General features: G+C 48.9%; 9 protein-coding genes across 9 annotated transcripts; 4 read left to right on the forward strand and 5 right to left on the reverse strand.

Annotated features, from left to right (window-relative positions):
• Nucleotides 1-116: 116 nt before the first annotated feature.
• Nucleotides 117-1,173, reverse strand: BP01DRAFT_357631 (putative SNF7 family protein Fti1/Did2). The gene is made up of 2 exons (XM_025575242.1): nucleotides 1,074-1,173; nucleotides 117-955 (listed from the first exon to the last, which is right to left on the reverse strand). Exons 1-2 carry the CDS (start codon nucleotides 1,116-1,118, stop codon nucleotides 371-373), a joined length of 630 nt encoding a protein of 209 aa, XP_025430621.1. The 5' UTR covers nucleotides 1,119-1,173; the 3' UTR covers nucleotides 117-370.
• Nucleotides 1,174-1,822: 649 nt separating this feature from the next.
• BP01DRAFT_357633 (snoRNA-binding rRNA-processing protein ENP1) lies at nucleotides 1,823-3,835 on the reverse strand. Its single transcript, XM_025575243.1, has 3 exons — nucleotides 3,292-3,835; nucleotides 2,977-3,221; nucleotides 1,823-2,913 (listed from the first exon to the last, which is right to left on the reverse strand). The coding sequence occupies exons 1-3, from the start codon at nucleotides 3,661-3,663 to the stop codon at nucleotides 2,043-2,045; spliced, it is 1,488 nt and encodes a 495-aa protein (XP_025430622.1). The 5' UTR covers nucleotides 3,664-3,835; the 3' UTR covers nucleotides 1,823-2,042.
• Nucleotides 3,836-4,132: 297 nt separating this feature from the next.
• BP01DRAFT_357634 (SPRY domain-containing protein) lies at nucleotides 4,133-6,498 on the forward strand. Its single transcript, XM_025575244.1, has one exon. It carries the CDS (start codon nucleotides 4,593-4,595, stop codon nucleotides 6,441-6,443), a length of 1,851 nt encoding a protein of 616 aa, XP_025430623.1. The 5' UTR covers nucleotides 4,133-4,592; the 3' UTR covers nucleotides 6,444-6,498.
• Nucleotides 6,499-6,555: 57 nt separating this feature from the next.
• BP01DRAFT_357636 (glutamyl-tRNA(Gln) amidotransferase subunit HER2) lies at nucleotides 6,556-8,527 on the reverse strand. The gene is made up of 4 exons (XM_025575245.1): nucleotides 8,340-8,527; nucleotides 7,951-8,275; nucleotides 7,705-7,880; nucleotides 6,556-7,628 (listed from the first exon to the last, which is right to left on the reverse strand). Exons 1-4 carry the CDS (start codon nucleotides 8,476-8,478, stop codon nucleotides 6,757-6,759), a joined length of 1,512 nt encoding a protein of 503 aa, XP_025430624.1. The 5' UTR covers nucleotides 8,479-8,527; the 3' UTR covers nucleotides 6,556-6,756.
• Nucleotides 8,528-8,899: 372 nt separating this feature from the next.
• On the forward strand, nucleotides 8,900-10,865 carry BP01DRAFT_357637 (enoyl-[acyl-carrier-protein] reductase). The gene is made up of 2 exons (XM_025575246.1): nucleotides 8,900-9,278; nucleotides 9,358-10,865. The coding sequence occupies exons 1-2, from the start codon at nucleotides 9,046-9,048 to the stop codon at nucleotides 10,397-10,399; spliced, it is 1,275 nt and encodes a 424-aa protein (XP_025430625.1). The 5' UTR covers nucleotides 8,900-9,045; the 3' UTR covers nucleotides 10,400-10,865.
• Nucleotides 10,811-12,786, reverse strand: BP01DRAFT_374633 (metallophosphoesterase family protein; the record flags this gene model as incomplete). The annotated part of the gene is made up of 2 exons (XM_025576842.1): nucleotides 10,811-12,527; nucleotides 12,599-12,786. 2 exons carry the CDS (start codon nucleotides 12,784-12,786, stop codon nucleotides 10,811-10,813), a joined length of 1,905 nt encoding a protein of 634 aa, XP_025430626.1.
• A 294-nt stretch (nucleotides 12,787-13,080) lies between these two features.
• On the forward strand, nucleotides 13,081-14,984 carry BP01DRAFT_392571 (pyruvate dehydrogenase (acetyl-transferring) subunit E1 beta). The gene is made up of 5 exons (XM_025578160.1): nucleotides 13,081-13,152; nucleotides 13,222-13,479; nucleotides 13,548-13,671; nucleotides 13,754-14,040; nucleotides 14,115-14,984. The coding sequence occupies exons 2-5, from the start codon at nucleotides 13,229-13,231 to the stop codon at nucleotides 14,584-14,586; spliced, it is 1,134 nt and encodes a 377-aa protein (XP_025430627.1). The 5' UTR covers nucleotides 13,081-13,152; nucleotides 13,222-13,228; the 3' UTR covers nucleotides 14,587-14,984.
• Nucleotides 14,985-15,031: 47 nt separating this feature from the next.
• BP01DRAFT_374635 (putative C2H2 finger domain protein) lies at nucleotides 15,032-15,845 on the reverse strand (the record flags this gene model as incomplete). Its single annotated transcript, XM_025576843.1, has 3 exons — nucleotides 15,032-15,643; nucleotides 15,710-15,736; nucleotides 15,807-15,845. 3 exons carry the CDS (start codon nucleotides 15,843-15,845, stop codon nucleotides 15,032-15,034), a joined length of 678 nt encoding a protein of 225 aa, XP_025430628.1.
• Nucleotides 15,846-16,369: 524 nt separating this feature from the next.
• BP01DRAFT_374636 (TRM-domain-containing protein) lies at nucleotides 16,370-20,122 on the forward strand (the record flags this gene model as incomplete). Its single annotated transcript, XM_025576844.1, has 3 exons — nucleotides 16,370-16,598; nucleotides 16,680-17,461; nucleotides 17,924-20,122. 3 exons carry the CDS (start codon nucleotides 16,370-16,372, stop codon nucleotides 20,120-20,122), a joined length of 3,210 nt encoding a protein of 1,069 aa, XP_025430629.1.
• Between the last annotated feature and the right edge of the window lie 417 nt (nucleotides 20,123-20,539).

Raw genomic sequence — 20,539 nt, forward strand, 5'->3', positions numbered from 1 at the left:
ACGCTTCTATCAATTGGTAGATATCGAATCTACCATGCACGTGAGCGAGGTATATACTACCCAGAAAGGCGTAAACAATCCATATACGCGGCGGTCAAATCTCTGGACACAGGAAGAAAGGATTGTTTGGGTATAAGTAGATAAAAGTCAGACAAAAGACGTATCGGAGAACATCAACGTGAGTCTAGGCAGATGCCCTAAGACGAACACCAGCATGTTACTTAGGCTCAAATAATCCCAATGTCCCAATGACAAACCTGACGAATGAAAATGAATATGCTACCTGCCCTCGCCTGAGTTTGCGCCGCAAATCTAATGAGGAGTAGAACGGATTATGGGCGCGACAAATAGAAATTGTACAAGCTTGTATCTAGTTTGCTGCCCGTAGAGCTCTGAGCCTAGCACCCAGACCATCCTCCAGCTCCGAGTCGACTTGTTTCTGTTCCTTAACCTCCTCCCTGGGAGCAGCATCTTGCTCTAGAGCTATGCGCAGATCCACACCGGCATCGTCTGCAAGTTGCTCCATCAAGCGATCGACCTCGGCCTCACCCTCCGCACCATATTCTTGCATTGAGACTCCCTGAGCAACGTCTTCTATAGCACTGCTGGCGATCTTGAAATCCTCGGAGCGGGCCAGAAAATTGTTCGCATGTGAAACCAAGTTCTCTAGATTGACACTTTTCGAAGCCGCATCTAGCCCCCTTGAAGCCAAAGCAAGAGTTCGGGAAGTGTCGCGCGTACTCTGTGCGGCCTTAAGTTCGTTGATGATGACATCCGCACGAGCAGCCTCCGCTCGAAGAGTCACCTGCCTTCTCTTCTCTCGTACTGCAGATGCAGCATGAATGCGAGCAATTTGAAATTCTCTATTTTTCATCGCCTTGTCGGCCTTCGCCTTTTCAGATTTGAATGTCGCTTCGGCACGAGCGGATTCCTTCTTGAGGCGGTTTGAATGCAACTATTTAGACCAGTAGAAATAGCGCGTGAGTTCAGCCTTGTGTCAGAGCCTAGAGCTGTAGTCGATTGCAGCGGAACATCGATGCTATCACCAGTGCGGGAAGAGAGACACCACTCACCTTGACATTGGTACGAGCCTCAAAGATGGGATCCTTGCGAACCATATTGGGCAGACAGTGAGCAAAGAGCAATGGAGAGCAGTTCACGGCAGTCAAACGAAATGAAGACCAATTGACCAGCGTCCCAAAGGGTGCAGGTTAGGCTGATTTCTGAGGGGGGTAACGATAGCGGCGGGGATTTAGCGTGGCAACGTCATGCCGTATCGCCGCGATCTAACTCCGGCTTTCCCTTCTTGCGGCCAGCTGCTGAAAAAACAGCACAATAGGCTATTTCCTGCTAATGAGTATCCCTAGTACCAAGTCTAGATTAGGGTTCTACACTTTCATCATGACCTATAAATGGATCTATTAATATATCTAATGATCGCTTGTGTTACTAACCTCTATTCTGATTCTAGTTCATACCGGGTAGCCTCTAAACATAAATACTAGTCACATGACTCATTGGTGAAGTGGTTAGAGTCGAGGAAATGAGAATAAGTTAATTAGAGTTGGCTAACTTACATAATGGACTTATGTCTCGAAAGGTATTAGGGACTTGATGCGTTAATTTAGACTTAGTGACTGTAGGTAGTTGTTGCGACTTTCGATAGAATTTTTTTTTTACTGCAGTCGCCGCTCGTTATATCAGAGAGCGTGAGAAACAGCAGAACGATCAAGAAGATTCAGTTCGTGCACTTAATCCGAAAACTCTAAGTTGGAGCCTCTTTTACTAAGCGCCATACTATCAACACGAGTGTGTTATTGTCACCTCGACGAATAATGGATATCATTTTGTGAACATCCGCTATAATATACCTCTGGAAGTAAGGTGTCAAAGAGACCTAGAAAAGGAAGAACAATGAGATATGTGCAAAATAAAATTCCCCAGATAACGCCTGTACCCATCACGACCTTGTTCATATAACAACTAAATGCAAGGGCTTGGGGTCTGAGCCGTTCCCGATACATCAGTTTGCGGATATGTGACTATAATGTGACATCCATCGTATCATCTCCGGCATCGACTGCACCCTGCCGTTCAGGATCAGGTAGCACAACTCCTCTTCCTCTACCGGCTAGCAATTCGCGCCTAACCTCGGGGCCGATATCTTTGTGACCTTGTACCAGTAGCAGATCCAGAAGAGCCTCTCGCTGATCTTCAGTGATATCGTTGCGATAGCGCTGGGCAAACACGAGCAATGACTGATGCCATAAGACAGGAAGCTTATAGGCTTTAGCCTCGCGGGATGGCCCGTCTGTCATCATTGACTCGTCCGCATTGTCGTTTGTGCGGAAACGCAGGAAGTGAAAAACAAGCGCATCGATAACCTTGTAAGGAAGCGCGTACTTCTTCTCCAGAAAGATGCGAATGAAGACATTGACTGCACCAGTGCTCTCCAATGATCGCAGGGATTGTTCGGCAGCCAGATCACACATACGAAGCAAAGCCGCAGCCGAATGCAGAACTGGAATCGACACACGAGCAATGACGGAGGAAACAATGTGAGCCTCGCGAAGAGTACATGTTCCGCTAGAAACAAGGGGAAAGAGCAGTCCTTTGAAAAAGCAAGCGGGCTTGTACAGTGCCTTTTTCATGGCATTGTAGGTATGGACGTTGAGCTTCTTGGTCTCATGAATCTCCTCCCGAACACGATCAAGTAGTACCGTTGATATGAATTCCTGTGCGACTGCAGGCTTGGAGGAGATAAAGATTCTTGTACCGGCATAGACAGCGTTTGCAGACCAGGATTCGGGACGCGTGATCGAGAGGAGAGTAGGCCAGTTGGGAACAGATGGGAGGATTTTAAAAGGTTTCGGAAGGGGTCCAGACTTGTAGCGAGAGAGTATCATACCAACTCTATTTTTGTTTCCGTCAGCATAAGTAGTTTCTCATCAAACTTTCATAGAAGAGGAATCTCACTTCTCATAAACCTCAACCGCCTTCGCGGGAATCTGGACAGCATCTTCCGGTAGCCCTCCACCTTGAATATACGCTCCACCTTCGCCAGATTGTCTAGCCTCATGTTCTGCAATCTTCTCGAGAATCAAATCAGCCAGATTTGTAGTCTGGCGATCAGCGCCCGGCACACGGGGGTTGAAGATCGGATCTTCGTCACCCGCCGGGACGAACTTGTGAAACATATCAAGGTCGGTAGGGTCAACCTCCTATTGCTCATAGTCAATGCACACACGGTCATTCAGATATTAATAAAGCGAGTGAATCAAGGTAGCATACCACTTCTTCCAATTCCTCCACATCGTCCCATTGCTCGTCTTGAAACTTCTCATCATCTGACAAAAACCCGTTGTCTTCCAAACGAGATTCAAAGTCAAAGGCAGTGTTGATCTTATCTGTTGTTGCGCCCCTTAAGGACTTTTGTTCTGCTGCATCCTCCTCGGCCAATTCCTGCCCGATCTGCAAGATTTTGCGAGACATCTTTGCGTCGATATAGCGCTCGCCATCTTCCTGCTCCTCATCTTGACGGGATCTGCGATTAGTCTTTTTGCTTGCTTGTGTCCTCAAATGGCCGGCCGGTGTCAGCATATCCTCAGCAAGAGGATTGTGCCGGCGGGCAGCGGCGGTGCGAGAAGATGTTGCTTTAGGCATATTGAGACACTTTTGGCACGTCCCGCAAACACTGTTGGTCGGCTTGATGGTCTTTGATTTCGGTAAGAATAATGAAAATAATTCAAATCATTGATGCGCCAGGCTGGGTTGCATGGAACAGATGATGATTCCCTTCTATAGCATCCTTTGACAAATGTGTGGAAGATTCAAGATCATGTGGTGGTTTTTTTTTTCTGCCATGTACGCGCCTCGACCGCCTAGGTCCTTTTTATCATGAGTGGCTTTTCTTACCTAAATACCGCCTTTGCCCCTCCTCTTCAGGTTGGCTCTCATCAAACCACATGCGGCGCAAGAAAATGTCAGCAGTATTTACATTCACCGCCTCCGATTGCTATTCGCTCGAATGCTTTCCGCCCTTGCAAGGTGGTTCACAGTAGCCCATTACCAACCGACATGGTGCTTGCTGAATACTGTTAAACCGATTTGCACTTGGGCCTCAACCGTCGCTATCCTCATAGGGCGAAGATTTAAGGCTAGTATTTGCTGTACGGCGCTGGTGAGAAATCATACAGAAAGTTTTGACTCCGTTTGACAGCTTCGAAATATTGGACGGTTTCTATGTAGGTGAGTTGCGTTCATGGAGACCTCCTAGCCTCGTGTACTGTCATAAACTGCAGCCGATGGGCTTGCTGTCTATCCGCCTCAGAAGCTGAAGGTACCTGCAGCTGGCATTGCTTTGTTTCCCTTAATGTTCGTGCTTATGACAAGTCAGTCTCCTGATTTCAGTTCTCTTGTGCATGCAGACGGAAATTCTACTTGGACAACGAATTATACATTGCCTGTCGCCCTAATAAATGCGCCAAAGGCTTTGATACATTCTCATACGAAGGCGAAGGAGGAACCTGACCAAACGTCCACCATTCTGTTGCTCAAGAACCCAGCTCTCATATCATACGCCCGCCGTGGCCATGAGTTCTACGCAACAAACGGTGTCGTCTGTTCCCCAATTAAATATGGACTCTTTAGGAGTCTCCTCTGGCGGCTTACCCCTCGGTGGAGCCCTAGCAGACATGAATGTCAGGTCCTCTCCTGCGCCGCCAAGCAACGCGTCAGTCCAGGCTGATGGTACAAGGTCGAAGCGCACAAAGCGAGATAGCCGCAAGAAGCGCGAGGCCAAGGGTCTGGACCAAGATTCACAACTCATCAAGAAGAAAGCTGTTGCTGTCCAAAATGCTGCGCTTCCGAGCTCGGAATTGAGTATATTACGGCCCTTGTTGCTTGCTGAGCCTCGAGCCTCGGATAGATCACCTCCACAGCCTCGTCAGATGAATTTCGTGAATAGGAAGAAATTGGAAGTGACTGGGCAGAGCTGGGACTTTTATGAGGTTGTCGACAAGCTCACCAATAAGAATGGCTTTCGTTATAGCTACGCAATAGCCGACCCGGGCTTTCCGCACATCAAATATCGACAAACGGATGTCTCTCCTTACTATGCTCGGTTCAGCTTCGAAGACTCGCCGGCTGCTATTCTCTTCAGTGAAGATGCTCGTGCTGTAACGACCAACGAGCCTTGGCATACTGCACGAGCCAATGTTTGCGCGCGAGAAGGATCATACTATTATGAGGCGCGCATAGTAAGTGGTGTTATGAATGAGTCACAGTCAGCTTCAAATGGGAATACTGGTATAGCTTCACGAGGTCATGTCCGACTCGGCTTCGCACGAAGGGAGGCTGATCTTGATGTCAATGTTGGAATTGACTGTTATGGCTATGGTATACGTGATGTGAATGGAGAAGTGGTCAATCGGATGCGCTGCGAATATTTTTTCCCCAAGGGCGAATCTATTCGAGAAGGTGATGTTATTGGACTTTTGATAACACTGCCGCCTTTGGCTCTCCATAAAAAGATTGTTGAAGGCACATATGAACCTAACGTCGACGGGGATCATCCAACAACGATTTTAGGCCCGTCAATCGTGACCAACATCATTCGTGACCGCATTCCGTTCCATTACAAGTCTGATTTCTGCTGGCAGCAATCGAACGTTTTTTCAACGAAACAGCTGCGGGATTATGCATTCAACCTGAAAGAAACACCGACATTCGGTCCACCTTCACCTCTCAATGGCGAGGATGCATCTTTACGTACCCTTCCTGGTTCTAGTATCACAGTATTCAAGAATGGAGTGAAAATGGGTACACCCTTCAAGGAATTGTATGCTTTTCTCCCGCCCGCAAGCCGATTAGCCAACGGTACCAATAATCTGGGTATCGGTGAGCGTGAGAATGCTGACGACGGAATGATTGGTTATTACCCCGCTGTTAGTTGTTATGGTGGAGGTGCTGTTGAATGCCGCTTCGAAGGCCCATGGTGGTTTGGTCCCCCAGCCGAAACCGAGAGCAACGAGCCAGTGTACGGAATAGGCGAGCGATTCAACGAGCAGATAGTAGAAGATGTTATCGCCGATATTGTTGATGAAGTGGAAGCCATGTTTGTCTGGGGTGGCGTGGACGGCAATGTTGTCGGCAATGCTGAAATCGACGGCTCTGGTAGTGGGGCTTTTGGAGGCTCGGATGTGCTGAGGGGGGACGTTGAGGCTGCCTACGAATCTGCTGTATCCTCAAATCCTAGATCCCAAAATGTCGCTCTAGCTAACGCCACTAACCGGGGACCCGCCGGTGCAGCGGATTCTGGCCGAAGTCACACCACTTTTGAAGACGTGATGAGAGTTGACACTGGGAATACGCCGAATCCGGAGACACATTTGTCTGCGGTGCCAGAAACTACTGCAGACGACGAGGATGTGGAAATGTTGTGAACGATACCTTCTAATATAGAATCCGGATGATACCCTTCATGCTCTCAACGTTGGGGGATACAGACCTAATTACTAGACTTGAAAGTCCCTGTAGAGTAGTCTTGTGCCAATGATCGAGGATGTTCATTGTGCCGCTAACAATCCTATCAATGTATGTACATTGACAGTGCATGCAGTTACACTCGGGCGCCGCCAAGCCTCACAAGCCAGGAGCGTTTGCTTTACTCATGGCTAACAAGTTTTGACTAAGTAGTTTACAAGTTCCTTTCCATGGAGATAGGTAATCAAAAGTACATGCCTGTTGATTCTGTCTCTAGAGGCGCTTGCCGGAAAGCATTTCAGCCACCCTTAAGACTAGTGCGTCATCACCGTACTGGCCTATTATTTGGACGCCAGCTAAGCTCTCGGAGCTTCCTACTGTGACCGGAACCGAGGCAGCTGGAAGACCTGCCAAGCTGGCAGGCACCGTAAAGACATCATTTGTATAAGCGTGCAATGGGGAGTAACTGGCACTTCCGCTACCTAGGGTCGACAGAACTGGCGGCGGAGACGGTGCTGTCGGACATATTAGAACATCAACCTGGGCTTGGTTGCTTGTCGGTTTCAGAGCGGCGTCATTAACCCGATAAGGCATCAGTGGGTGGTCCGCCAGGAATACCGCATTGAAGTCTTGCTGTACGAGACGTCGAATGCGCTGTGCCTGTATGAAGTAGTTGTCTATAGCGCTGGCGCTCAGACTAAATGTCCCAAGTAATATTCTTCGCTTGACTTCAGGGCCAAACCCTTGACCTCGCGTCTGTGCATATAGATAGCCGGCTATTTGAGAATCAGAGTTGTCACCATCAAGGCTCGTTCCAAACCGAACACCATCAAATTTTGCTAGATTGGAGGATGCTTCGGCGGGCGCAAGGACGTAGTAAGCAGACAAAGCAAGTTTGGTTGTTGGTAAAGATACGCGGTGAATGGAATGTCCCTGGTGTAGCATGTAATTCAGTGAGCGAGACCAGGCACGTCGTACAGTAGGGTCGAGCTCAGAGATGTTGTATTCCACAGGGACTCCAATCTTGAGGGAGTTCGTCTTCATCCGCGACGCAAGGCAAGCTGAATTAAGTTGAGCATCGATGCGCGATCGAGAATCAAGAGAGAGACTTGTTGGGTCTCGCGGGTCGTGCTGATTCAGGATGTCTGCTGAGATTAGTGTCTCACTTAGGTAACATACTGTGCATCTCATATGCACAGTATATTTAGTAGAAGTGCGTACCGAAAACATCACGTACGCCAGACACCTTTCTTCCGAAAATACCCACCGTATCCAATGAATTTGCATAGGCGACTACCCCCCAACGGGAAATGAGTCCGTAAGAAGGTTTGAAACCTACTAATCCCGTGTAGGCAGCAGGAAGTCGAACGGAGCCTCCCGTGTCGGTTCCCAGTGCTCTGTAGGTGTGTATTCGTTAAGTGTTGTCTCTCTTGAATCGGGTGGGAGTCTCAGAAAAGACGCACATACGTGTAGCATTGTTCTGTTGCGACAGCCACCGCACTGCCCCCCGAGCTTCCGCCAGCTGAGAAATCTTCTGCATCGCGACCGCAGTACATATTCTTGACCGGGCCGAAATAAGAATTAACCGAATGTGAACCCATGCCGAATTCATCGAGATTAGCCTTCCCGGCAACAATAGCTCCAGCATCCTCCAATTGTTGAACGACAGTCGCATTGAACGGACTAATGAAACTGTCCAAAACTCTCGAGGCACAGGTGGTGGGAAGGTCGCGCGTGCAAATGTTATCCTTGATTGCTACTAGCCGTCCATCTAGTCGCGACTTGGGTCGGCCTACTCAAGCATGAGGAAATGACGAATAAGCCTACAGCGTGCTGTAGGGAATGTTGGTGATTACCTTGTGCGCGCCGCGAATCTGCCTTATTCACACGATCCAGCCATTGGCAGGACTGATGCCATGAGCTGATCAAGGCATTCAGGGAGGAGCATGAACTCTGATTGGCAACGCATCTCTCTGCTTCGCGCAAAAGGGACATTAGTATGCAGTGAGCTCGACGTAGTGAATTGAGCAAACGCGGAGTAGAGGTCGAGTCAAACCGGAGGCGGAGACACACAGAGGGCAAAATTCCCCATGTATGCGTAGAGCGGTGAGCATTAAGTTAATGCTTGTTCTGTACTGTCCTGGTACGAGCGACAACGCTTGATACTGTCACTACATATAATAGACCCTACGTCTGAATACATGCTGCTTCGTCTGAATTGGTGAAGAATGGGCAAGAGATATTTGATATATAGCTTCGTGCAATCAATCCGAGATACAAATTTCGGAAAGTGGCTGAGCATATGAACAATAACCTGATGGATGCTCTGTCAAACCACCGAGTATGTATTCCGTACTATACCTGAAGAATTCATACCCGAAACGCTGTCATCTCCCTCGGCCCGAAGGGGAACGACGTCATGCACAAGCTCCCTCTTAACTCTTCCCCCTCCGATTTACTGCTTCATTCAAAATACAGACCTGTAGCCGAGGCTCGTCAACAGCAAAGCTTGAGACGTGAGGATAAGTTTTGTATGCTGAAGAATTTCGCCAACTTTCGAAAATGCTCTCCAATAGCTCGGTACGGTCAGTGTTTGGTGCTTCCCGCAGCCGCGTCGGAGGATCCTTTCCAAGAGTGAATGTCTCCGCGCCATTCACTGCTCATATGCAGCACCCATCGCCAGTCTCCAGCTATTGTTTTCCAGTAGGGAATCGAAAATGGATCTCGGTTTATGGGTATACTCAGGCCAAAGCCCTTGTCTACTCTCGTTACGGGGAACCTAAGGATGTTCTGCAGTAGGTCTAGCAATATCCCAATCCTTTCCTGGCTTTCCAAACCATGCAAGTGCAGGAACGTAGCTGATTCTTAGCCTAGTCTTCACAAGCATTCTATATCGGCCCCTCATGGAACTCAAGTCAACCTTCGTCTGCTTGCTGCCCCGTTAAATCCAGCCGATATGAACCAGATCCAAGGCGTCTATCCGAGTAAGCCGCCCTTCCAGACGTCGCTTGGTACAGAAGCGCCTTGCGCAGTCGCCGGCAATGAAGGCGCGTTTGAGGTTACTGCGACGGGATCAAATGTCACCAGCCTCAGCAAAGGTGATTGGGTGGTTATGAAGCAGACTGGACTGGGCACTTGGCGGACTCACGCCCAATTGGACGAGTCGCAATTGATTAAGATTGAAAACAAAGAAGGCCTGACGCCGCTCCAAGTTAGCACCATTAGCGTGAACCCTGTGACCGCGTACCGGATGGTCAAGGATTTCTGTGACTGGGACTGGATGCGGGCTGGTGAAGAGTGGTTGATTCAAAATGGGGCAAACAGCGGCGTTGGACGAGCTGTTATTCAGCTTGCGCGGGAATGGGGTATCAAAACGCTCAACGTTGTGCGGGATCGTAAGACTCCCGAAGAAACTGAGGGACTGAAGAAGGAACTACGTGATTTGGGTGCGACGGCCGTGTTTACGGAATCCCAGCTGCTTTCCGGTGAATTCAGGAATATTGTGCATGATATTACACGCCAGGGGAAGGAGCCAATTCGTTTGGCTCTGAACTGCGTTGGCGGGAGGAGCGCAACTGCGTTAGCCAAAACACTTGCACCGGGTTCGCATCTAGTCACTTATGGAGCCATGTCGAAGCAGCCAGTTGCCCTGCCATCTGGTCTCCTTATATTCAAAGATCTCACTTTCAACGGCTTCTGGGTCAGCAATTGGGGCGATAAAAATCCACAGCTCAAGGAAAACACAATCAACGATGTGTTACAGTTAACCCGGACAGGCAAATTCAAGGATATTCCTGTGGAGGAGCTCAGATGGCGCTGGGATACAGAGTGTGCGGAGCTCTCGGCAGGCGTACAGGAAACACTCAGCGGCTTCCGCAGTGGTAAGGGCTTGCTCCGCTACGAGGCAGAGGATTGAATCTGCATAGGCTTGTGAAATTAGGGTCTCATGCGTCGTTGAGAGGGACACAGTTATCGCTATAGTGGCGACCATGCAAAGCAATTAATCCCTGATTTGCCCTTGAGCCTATATTTACACTAAAATGCCTATAATTATCTTGCCTTGGGATTTACTCACTACCTGCGTTATCGCATTAGTGCGTCATCCAAGGGACTTAGACAGCGGAAGTTTCTCTAAAAAGAATGATCCACTCAAAATAGCTAGTTGCCTCAATCAAACAATGATTTTGGTTTCAAGGTGCAACTATAAGGAAGCTATAAGTTATAGGGTGCTACAACAGTTCATGCTATCTTGAGAAGTTGTGGCTCTGAGAAGGAAAGAAAAGCCTGTCTGTTGAACATCATAGAACGGAATGAATCCACGATGCACTCACATGTCAGCCCCAGATTCAAAGAAACCATCTTCGCAGGCCCAGTTTGCTTTCACCCAGTCAAGAATCAGACTTGTCAGACTGGTGGAAGGCATATAAATGTCACTGTCTTGCTCAAAATCGACATCAAGGCTTGCAAACTTGGCTGCTAGAGCTACATATGGCTCTATAAAGTCTATGTAGACCAGGTCCACCATTTCTGGCTGGTCAGATCCATTCGTAGATATCAAAGACTGGATGCAATTGGGAACCCGGTAGAAGGGGATAGGGGAATGAATAGTATCATCACCATCAGTGCCGGCATCATCCTTGGTGGTATATCCTGGAATTAAGTTGGACCTGACATAGCCGTTTACTGAAAGCAAGGCTTGGCCGGCAAGAAAACCTGCAGCGGACCAACTGAGGCGCAAGCTCTTGTCAAAGCCAGCAACTGCATCACCTGGGTGTGCTAGGTGTTCAGGAGGTGCGAGTGACCAGGTTGGCAGGTCGACATGTTCCGGCAGCTCGGTAAATATCTGAGGCTGCTTATTGAGAACCTCAACAATCAATTTCGCTTTGTTATAAGGAACATCCTTGACATAACGGAAACCGCTGGTGAAGGGAGAGACAATGTACGTAGTATCCTGGGTGAAAGGTCCTTCGAACACATCGAAGCGAATAGCTCCCGTATTAACAATAACAAGTGCGGGCTGTCCAGGACGAGAGTCATCTTTCAGAGAGACCGGGAGCACTTCATCCTCTAACCATGTATATATGCTGTTCTCATGAGGGTACTCGACGCGTGACATCCAGAGGTCCCTAGGAGCACAGCCGTGGATCATGTCCAGCTTTAGTGCGTTTCTGGATTGCTGTATAAGTAAGGAAACATTCCGGCCATTTTCCGTGGGGAATGTGTCCTCTCCCAGGCCAGTGTGGTGGTAAAATGAGAACAGGTTGTTATCAATATACTTTCGACGGAACTTGGGTGCTACCAGGGCGGACTTTGCATGGCATTTGCTGGTGGAGAGTCCATCAATTGACATGAAGCCTATAGTTTCCATGAAGCGACCACTTGCTAGTCCATAAGCTTTAGAATCGTACCGCACGTAGTCACGGATGTGATGATGCCCGCCGAAGAACTGGATAGGTGTGTCCCACCGAATAGCACGTATCGCCCGATACAAAGCGTCATATTCAATCGAGCGAACAGGGACATGGCCAATGACGAGGAAGAGATCCACATCTTTATCTCTGATGGCTTCCTGAAACCAGTCTTCTTTTATTGTCTGCTCCACTGATCGAACAATAGTGTTGTTATCATTTTTCTTGAAATTGAACAGAAAGCCGAAGGCGATGATGCGTATCCCTTGCACTTGCGTGGTGAACTTCTTGAAACGAGGCGCCAAAGGAACAAATTCATTGATTGCCGGGTGTAAGATATCGATATTCGAAGCTAGATAATTACCCCGAAAGTTTGGGATCGTGGTGAAGAACTCGGCTTGGGACGTGGTCCGATTGTAAAGCTCATGATTGCCAGATGACAGAAGGTCGATGTGTTGGTGTCGTAGAATCTCAGAAAGATAGACACCCTTGGGCTCCGAAGAATCATACAGACCGTTACCTTCAACTCGGTCACCTGTATCAATCACCAAAAGATCCGAGTTACTGGCATGGGCTTTCTCGCGCATGCGGACAGCAAAAGAGACGTAATCGCCCCAGTCAGCCGCATAAGAGGGTCTGTCACACAGGTACCCGATCAGCAAGAACCCATTTGACAAAGCCTCGCGAAGGACATCTGGGTTTCATACTCCTGTAAGTGCCCAGCCAGCCAGCCGTGGGTATCCGTAGTATGGAGAAAATTGAGCTGCCCCCATTCTAAATCACGCAATGGAGCAGCCACGGGGGCTGGAGCAGATGGCTGTACTGCGCGCACGGACGAGGTAAAGAGAGAGGACAGCAAGAGCACTACAGCTGCTAAAAAGATATTGTGGAGCATTACGATTCGCCCCTGATAAACCCGAAGTCACGAAGTCAGTCCGTTAGAAGGTGAGTGGGCAATATGAATACTCTGGAGATTCCTGGCGAACGTCCGAAAGACGGTTATTGTTTTGACTCCGGCGATATACTGCTCCGACGAGTCACTTTGAGGTCCTTATCGCCGAAGGTTCCCTTATCGGCAGTCACGCGGGTTTTCCACGGAACGGAAGAAGGCGCCGGTGAGAATATCAGCTTAGTCAGCCAGTCCCGGGCCCAACACTCTTTCTCGAAGCTCTCACCAAAAACCACATCTCTCTCATTGTACGGACTCCTGTGTTGATCAACTTACGAGGCCTCTGAAGGTGCTGTCCGATTGACTTTCTTAGTTTGTATACCTCCTCTGGGCACATTAATTATTGATTACTGTTCCTAATTACTTTGTCATATTCTTCAGTTCGGCCATGGCTGCTCCCCGACTTTTCCGCCCAGCAGCTCGTCTGCTTCCCTCGCGCCTTTCCTCGACTCCTCTTCTCCCGAATTTCCCGCGAGTTGCCCGCGCCCCTTCTATCCTGTGCTCTAGGGGTTACGCCTCTGAAGCAGGTGCGAAGGAGGTCACAGTCCGTGATGCGTTGAATGAAGCTCTCGCCGAGGAGCTTGAGGGCAATGAGAAAACTTTCGTGATGGGAGAGGAAGTCGCGCAGTACAACGGAGCGTACGGTAACCCCTTCTTTATCAATGTCGCTTAGAAGTCAACAACCTGACACAGTCACAAAACTACAGATACAAGGTGACGAGAGGTCTACTGGACCGCTTTGGCCCAAAGAGAGTTATTGACACCCCCATTACGGAGGCTGGTTTCACCGGTCTCGCCGTCGGCGCCGCCCTTGCCGGACTCCACCCTATTGTAAGTTTCGATGGTTGAACAGCCTACACCATGCACAAAGCCCGAGGCGAGTTTCTTGCTAACCTACATCTGTCTGCTTTAGTGCGAGTTCATGACTTTCAACTTCGCCATGCAGTCGATCGATCATATCATCAACTCCGCGGCCAAGACACACTACATGTCCGGAGGAATTCAGCCTTGCAACATCACTTTCCGCGGACCTAATGGATTTGCTGCCGGCGTTGCTGCTCAGCACTCTCAAGACTACTCTGCTTGGTATGGCAGCATCCCTGGTTTGAAGGTCGTTGCTCCCTGGAGCGCCGAAGATGCCAAGGGTCTGTTGAAGGCTGCCATTCGTGACCCCAACCCCGTTGTCGTTTTGGAGAATGAGTATGTCTCACTTCAAAAAAAAAAATAAAAGAAAAGATGTAGAGAGAATGTTTTCCACTGACACTGTTTCATAGGCTTCTGTACGGTCAAGCTTTCCCGATGAGCGAGGCTGCTCAGAAGAACGATTTCGTTCTTCCTATTGGCAAGGCCAAGATTGAACGCCAAGGCAAGGATCTCACGATTGTCTCCCTCTCCCGCTGTGTGGGTCAGTCACTCAACGCCGCTGCCCAACTCAAACAGAAGTATGGTGTGGAGGCTGAAGTCATCAACCTTCGTTCCGTCAAGCCCCTTGACGTGGAGACCATTATCCAGTCCCTCAAGAAGACGGGCCGTCTCATGTGTGTCGAGTCCGGCTTCCCCATGTTCGGAGTGGCATCTGAGATCCTTGCTCTGTCCATGGAGTATGGCTTCGATTATCTCACTGCTCCTGCTGTCCGTGTCACCGGTGCTGAGGTTCCTACTCCCTACGCCGTTGGCTTGGAGCAAATGAGCTTCCCTCAGGAAGACACAATCGTCAACCAGGCTGCCAAGCTGCTGCGCCTGTAAGATAATTCGTTGTACGTGAAAAGCAGGCGGTTTGAAACCCCAGTTAATAAAGCCTGATGTGCCTAGCATCCTATGATCGTTGCCAGTCACTTTCAATATTCCATCTCGTCTTGCCCTACCCCCTGTCCAGAATTTGTACGACTACGCAACAGAACCAATTTCAATTTGCATTCTTAGACAATTACTTATGCCGAACTATTTCACATAGATCTTATCATGTGTCAATGTTTTACAATTCCGGTATGTGGTTGTTGAATCATAGCACCGCGCATACAACTGAGGTTGAGTTGGCCGACTAGGGTGGAACGAGATGATACCTGCGGAACGCCTGAAACTAGAATAAGACCAGAAGCATTAGGACAGGAGATAAAGATCAGTAACTAAAATATATATACCCCATACTAACAGTCATAAGACTTCCGTCATTTCGAGGCGCTTTCATATCTCAGGCGATTGCTATTTCAGCTCCATTTTCGGTCCTATATCCAGTACATGCGTTGTGGCAGCCTGTAGGATGACGAGGACTGTAGTATTCAACATCGGCCACTTCGCATTCAGTGTCGCTTTCCTCCTGTTTTTGTTGAAAATCAGGACCAATCGCTGATCTATTTCGAAAGCGATTGCTTGAAACCGCACATTCCGAAATATTGGAGTCGTCATGATCATCGTCATCCCCTCCCAAAACGTTCTTCTTGGTAGGCGCAACTGGGGCTACAGGTCCTTTGACTGCCGTGAAGGAGCTTTTGAACCCCCCTTTTTTGAAACCTCCCCCGGCCCCCGAACCAAGATTATTTCCGGTACCTGTTCCGATCGTTGGAAACTTACTTTTGTGGGTGTCTAATACCCTTAAACCGGCCTCAGCATCAGCTTTCCGTTCCGCTCGTCTCGCCTTCTCCGCAGCATTTGGATCCCGCGAAAGCTGTTTGAGGTCCTGCAGGCGTTTGCGATGCTGATGGTCGTACGATGAGATATGAGCCTCATATTCGGGGTGACGCGAGTAGGATTTGTTGCACAGTGTGCAGGTGAACGAATTCAAGGCGGAGCGCGCCGATTCAGTCTGGGAAACGGCGAATAGTAGAACATGTCAACAGACGTGAAAGCGTGATTTTCGCGGGGACCGAACCTTAGGGGTAGGATTGGTAAAGCCACGCTATACATAAAGAATTATGTCAGAAGTAAGTTCGGTCTCAATGCTCAAGGGTGGCTCCCCGGATCAAGACCCTTAAGGAGAGGGGGCCGCGGGCACTTGCAGGCGCCATCTTGATGTAAAGATGGTGAGCGTGTCAATACTACGCTCTGAATTGCTGGCGACTACAGATAATTCGAAAAGGCTGTCAAGACCGTCTTGAGATCTATGAGCTCTGTTGAACAAGTAGCGTAAAGTAGATGGTCAGGATTTGCTCTTTCATAAGTTATCGGGAACGCATCATAGTGCCGGATATAGCTACGAGTAGGATTAAACTTACAAGTTGATTTCACAGACATACGTTACGTGCCGTGCTCTGACCGGAACATTACCTGTTACCGTTCCCCTTAGTACGCGTTACTTTCAAAACCAATCATGTCAAGTTGTGTCATATATGTACACAGTACTGTAGTTACAGGAGTACAGTTACCTCATCCCAGCTTCGATGCGGATTTCTTGTTTTCCTTCCTCTCAAGCTAGTTGCAGAGACTGCAATACGCCTACAATCCAGTTCCCGGAATAATGCGTTGAATTACCTCAAGCCCTCCCCTTTTCTGCTTACCCAGACCGCTCAGAATCTTAAATGCTCTTGTTGCCATGGCCTTACCGGACAGCCTTTCACATAAGCCTGAGGACGTTGACACCCGCTCGATCATTTCCATGCGAGAAGTTGACCCATCTCCGGTGGAGGATGAGTTTCCAGAACTTGAGCGTGGCGATTGTCCCTTCCCTTCACAATCACGGTCCCAAGAGGAAAAGCGCCAAAAGACCAATACAACGACGTTTTCTGGCCTGGGTCTCCGCGGACATAGCTGGGATTCATGGTGTACGGTTACTTTATTGATTCTCTGTTTTAGTTTTCACCGCGATTGACGTAAGCTAATCCATTGCTCTATGAACATTTTAGTGACTGCAATTCAAAAGTACTCGACATATCCGCCTAGCTTGTTCCTCGCTCTGCATTTTGCCAATACCTCAATCCTTCCTCTCGCCACCCGCTCTGTAAGCGCCAGCGAGAATTATCTGCTTCTGACTAGGCCCCTCTACCAATCCCCGTCGCTCGAACATATTGTGTTGACGGTGCCGGTTCTGCTTCATATAATCTCCGGCATCGCTCTGCGTAAGATCCGGGCCTCACGGCGGGCTCGGCTCTATGGCGCAGAAACCCGATCCCAGCAATATGCTGTTATGTTCTGGCCACGGATGAGCCTACAGGCTCGCCTGGGTTATTCACTCATCCCTTTACTAGGTGTACACGTCCTCGTCAACCGCATCACTCCAGTTCTGGTCGACGGAGGAAGCTCGGGAGTGGGGCTTGGCTACGTAGCTCATGGCATTGCGCGGTCTCCAATTTTCTTGAACATATATTATCTGGTTTTTGTCGCTGCTGGGGTGTGGCATTTTGTTGGTGGGTGGGCTTCTTGGATGGGCTGGAAAGTCACGACTGTGCGGAAGCAGCGCGATTCACAACGAGGATCTCTCGAAGGCTATCTTGGCTATATTGAAAGCGAACAACGAGTTCGCAAGCAAAAGAGACTGTGGTGGACTGTCAATACAATTGCAGCGATGGGAGCATCTATCTGGCTAGCTGGCGCACTGGGGGTCATCGGGCGTGCCGGCCAGGGCCACGGGTGGGAAGCCAGTGGATGGAACGACATTTACAATCGGGTCCCCATTTTTGGGGCCTGGGTATAGTGTATGAGTGAGTAGTTGCGCATTTCTTTAGGCTCCCGGCATGATATAGTTGCCTTTGGACGTACTGAGTAATAGCGCCAGAGAGGGCGTGGTTTTATTAATGATGATGATGATGATTATGATCGTGACTATGACAACGATGATGATCGAGTAGATACCAGGATCTACAAGCTAGCGCACATTATAGCGAAGAGGGATTGCGAAGGCTCTTGAATCGGGCTTGTTTGTTTGCTTGTCTAATTGACGGTATAAGAGTTCCCCCCGGTATTTTTGCACGCCACGCCGGGTACTCCCACCAATCCCGACCGCCCCTCTAAAAAAAAATTCTAAGGAAAAAAAGACTCAGTTGGCCGTCTGGTTTCCTATATTCCCTACTTACCTTGCTTTATGTGACGATCAAATCCGTCCATGAGTCTGTTCCATCTTAAGTCTTTTCGCACTCAACTCACTAATCAGTACTTCCAAACCTCAATACCTCCTCTTCTGTCAGTCTTTCTCTCGCGCTCAAGGGTGAATGCGACAGCCCCTTTTAGGCGATATCAATCTCACCAACCATATCCTATTTTGCGCGCCATGGATACCTCGGAGCACTTGATTCAATACTCCGGTACGGACTATAGAGCGGTGAAAGAAGGGGGGGCGTATATACTGAATCCGCCTGCTCAGGACGCCGCTTCCAAGGCCACGAGAAAGGATCTCAAAGCTGACGACGAATCTCAATCCGTGTTCTATAATCCTATTCAGCAATTCAACCGTGACCTCAGCGTTCTCGCAATTCGAGCCTATGGTGAGCATCTTCTGGCTTCCAAAAAACAGAAAGCAGAAATCCGAAGACAAAAAAAGGCAGAAAATGGCGGATCAAAGAGTAAGAAGCGCAAGCGAGAGGACGAAACCAACCAGGCAGAGGATCAAAGTGAACAGGCAGTTGAGCCCACTTCTGCGGCAAGTGCTGATGTACCTTCGGAACAAACTATTACGCCATCATTTACCATATTAGATGCTCTTTCTGCTACAGGTTTGCGTGCGCTGCGGTATGCCAAGGAGATTCCGTTTGCTTCCTATGTCGTTGCAAACGATCTTTCGGAATCCGCTATCCGATCAATGAAGACAAATATCGAATACAACAAACTTGAAGAGCGTATCCGACCTAACCTAGGGGATGCGCGCGTCTACATGTACAGTCTGTTGGGATCAGATACCAGCCAAAACCCGGTGCCTCATTACGGTAAATTTGATGTCATTGATCTGGATCCATACGGATCCGCTTCACCTTTCATAGACGCCGCGGTCCAAGCAGTCAAAGATGGAGGACTTCTATGCGTGACTTGTACTGATGCGGGAGTGTGGGCATCGCACGGGTATCCTGAGAAAGCCTTCGCCTTGTATGGCGGCGTCCCGGTTAAAGGACCACATTGCCATGAAGGAGGACTACGTCTGATCATACATGCACTTGCCATGTCTGCCGCCAAGTATGGACTTGCAATTGAACCCTTACTATCACTATCGATTGATTTCTACGCGCGTGTCTTTGTCCGGGTCCATCGTTCACCCGCCCAGGTCAAATTTGTTTCTGGCAACATGATGACAGTGTTCAATTGTGACGAGGGCTGCGGAGCATGGTCCATCCAGCCCCTAACACAAACAAAGCAGAAGCTTGATAAGAAGGGAAAGCCTTTCCCTCATTTCGGCTTTGCTCAAGGTCCGACTTCAGACTCTCGTTGCGAACATTGCGGCTCAAAGATGCATGTAGGAGGCCCAATGTGGTCCGGACCACTTCACAATCCACATTTCATTCAAAATATCCTTACTATGCTTCCTAAGCTTGATCAAGGCGTTTATCAAACTGTTGATAGGATTGAGGGTATGCTTACTACCGCTCTCGAGGAGGATTTGAATCTCAACACCGCTGATGGCAATACATCATTGAAGCTCAACGATGCACAAACGGTCAATGTTGATACTACTGCGATTGTTCCTCGGGTTGATCCCGCCCTGAGCGACAATTTTCCGTTTTATTTCAGTCTGAGTGCGATATCTAAGGTTCTTCGTACTGCTACCATTTCCATTGACGCGATGCGAGGAGCTCTTCGACACTTAGGCTATCGAGCAACTCGCACCCATGCGAAACCAAATACTATCCGCACTGACGCCCCTTGGGATGTGATCTGGGAAATCATGCGAGAGTGGGTCAGACAGAAGTCTCCAATTAAAGAGGGTGCTCTCAAACCCGGAAGCCCCGGTGCTGTGATCATGTCGAAGGGTCGTGATGATGTTCCTAAAATTGACAACAACAATCAGAAGGTGCTGGAACCATTGAGGAGGGAGCTTCAGCTGGTATTGAAGCAAGAAGGAAATCTTACAGATATAGTGAGCAGGCTCGAAGCTGCCTTGGAACGGACAGGTGCCCATCGAGCGCCGGGAACTAAGTCGGGGGCCCCTACCCAGAGCAATGGCCAGTATGACTCAGAAACATCTACCCCTAGTCCTGGCTCCCTAGCCCGAGTCAAATCTATAACTAGACCTCATCCCAGCACTTTGGAAGTGGTGTTCGACGAGGCACTGGGGAAGGAGGTATCCAGGAAACGGCTTGTTCGATATCAGCTCAACCCTCGTGAAAATTGGGGTCCTTTGAGTAGAGCGTCTGGCAGCGGGTAGGTAAAGCCACCAAAGTTGGTCTTCCCATATCTTTTTTTGCTTTTCTCTATTTCTTACTGCGCATAACCAATAGGCAACACGCCTCATTCAAGCGCGAACTGCGGCATAATGGAAGATATCACCTGAACTTGGTGTAGATCAACTTTCTATAGCGCAGGCCAGAGAACGTTCACTGTGTCATAATATCTTTCCCGTAATTTCAAGCGCTGTAATATAGGTCCTAAGAGAATTACCCTGCGCGCTTTTGGGAAGCTGTGATAATACAAGACGTCTACAACTGACAATACATCGGCAAGGAGACTGTGAACCATGTCGGATAGTACAAGTGTAATTAGGGGCTCAACTCTGGATCTGCTACTATTGTCAGGATATGCCCCGAGATCGGAGCAATGTAAAGATAACAAGGAGACTTGGATG

This window comes from Aspergillus saccharolyticus (genome assembly GCF_003184585.1).
Source record: "Aspergillus saccharolyticus JOP 1030-1 unplaced genomic scaffold BP01scaffold_19, whole genome shotgun sequence".
NCBI classification, from domain to species: domain Eukaryota; kingdom Fungi; phylum Ascomycota; class Eurotiomycetes; order Eurotiales; family Aspergillaceae; genus Aspergillus; species Aspergillus saccharolyticus.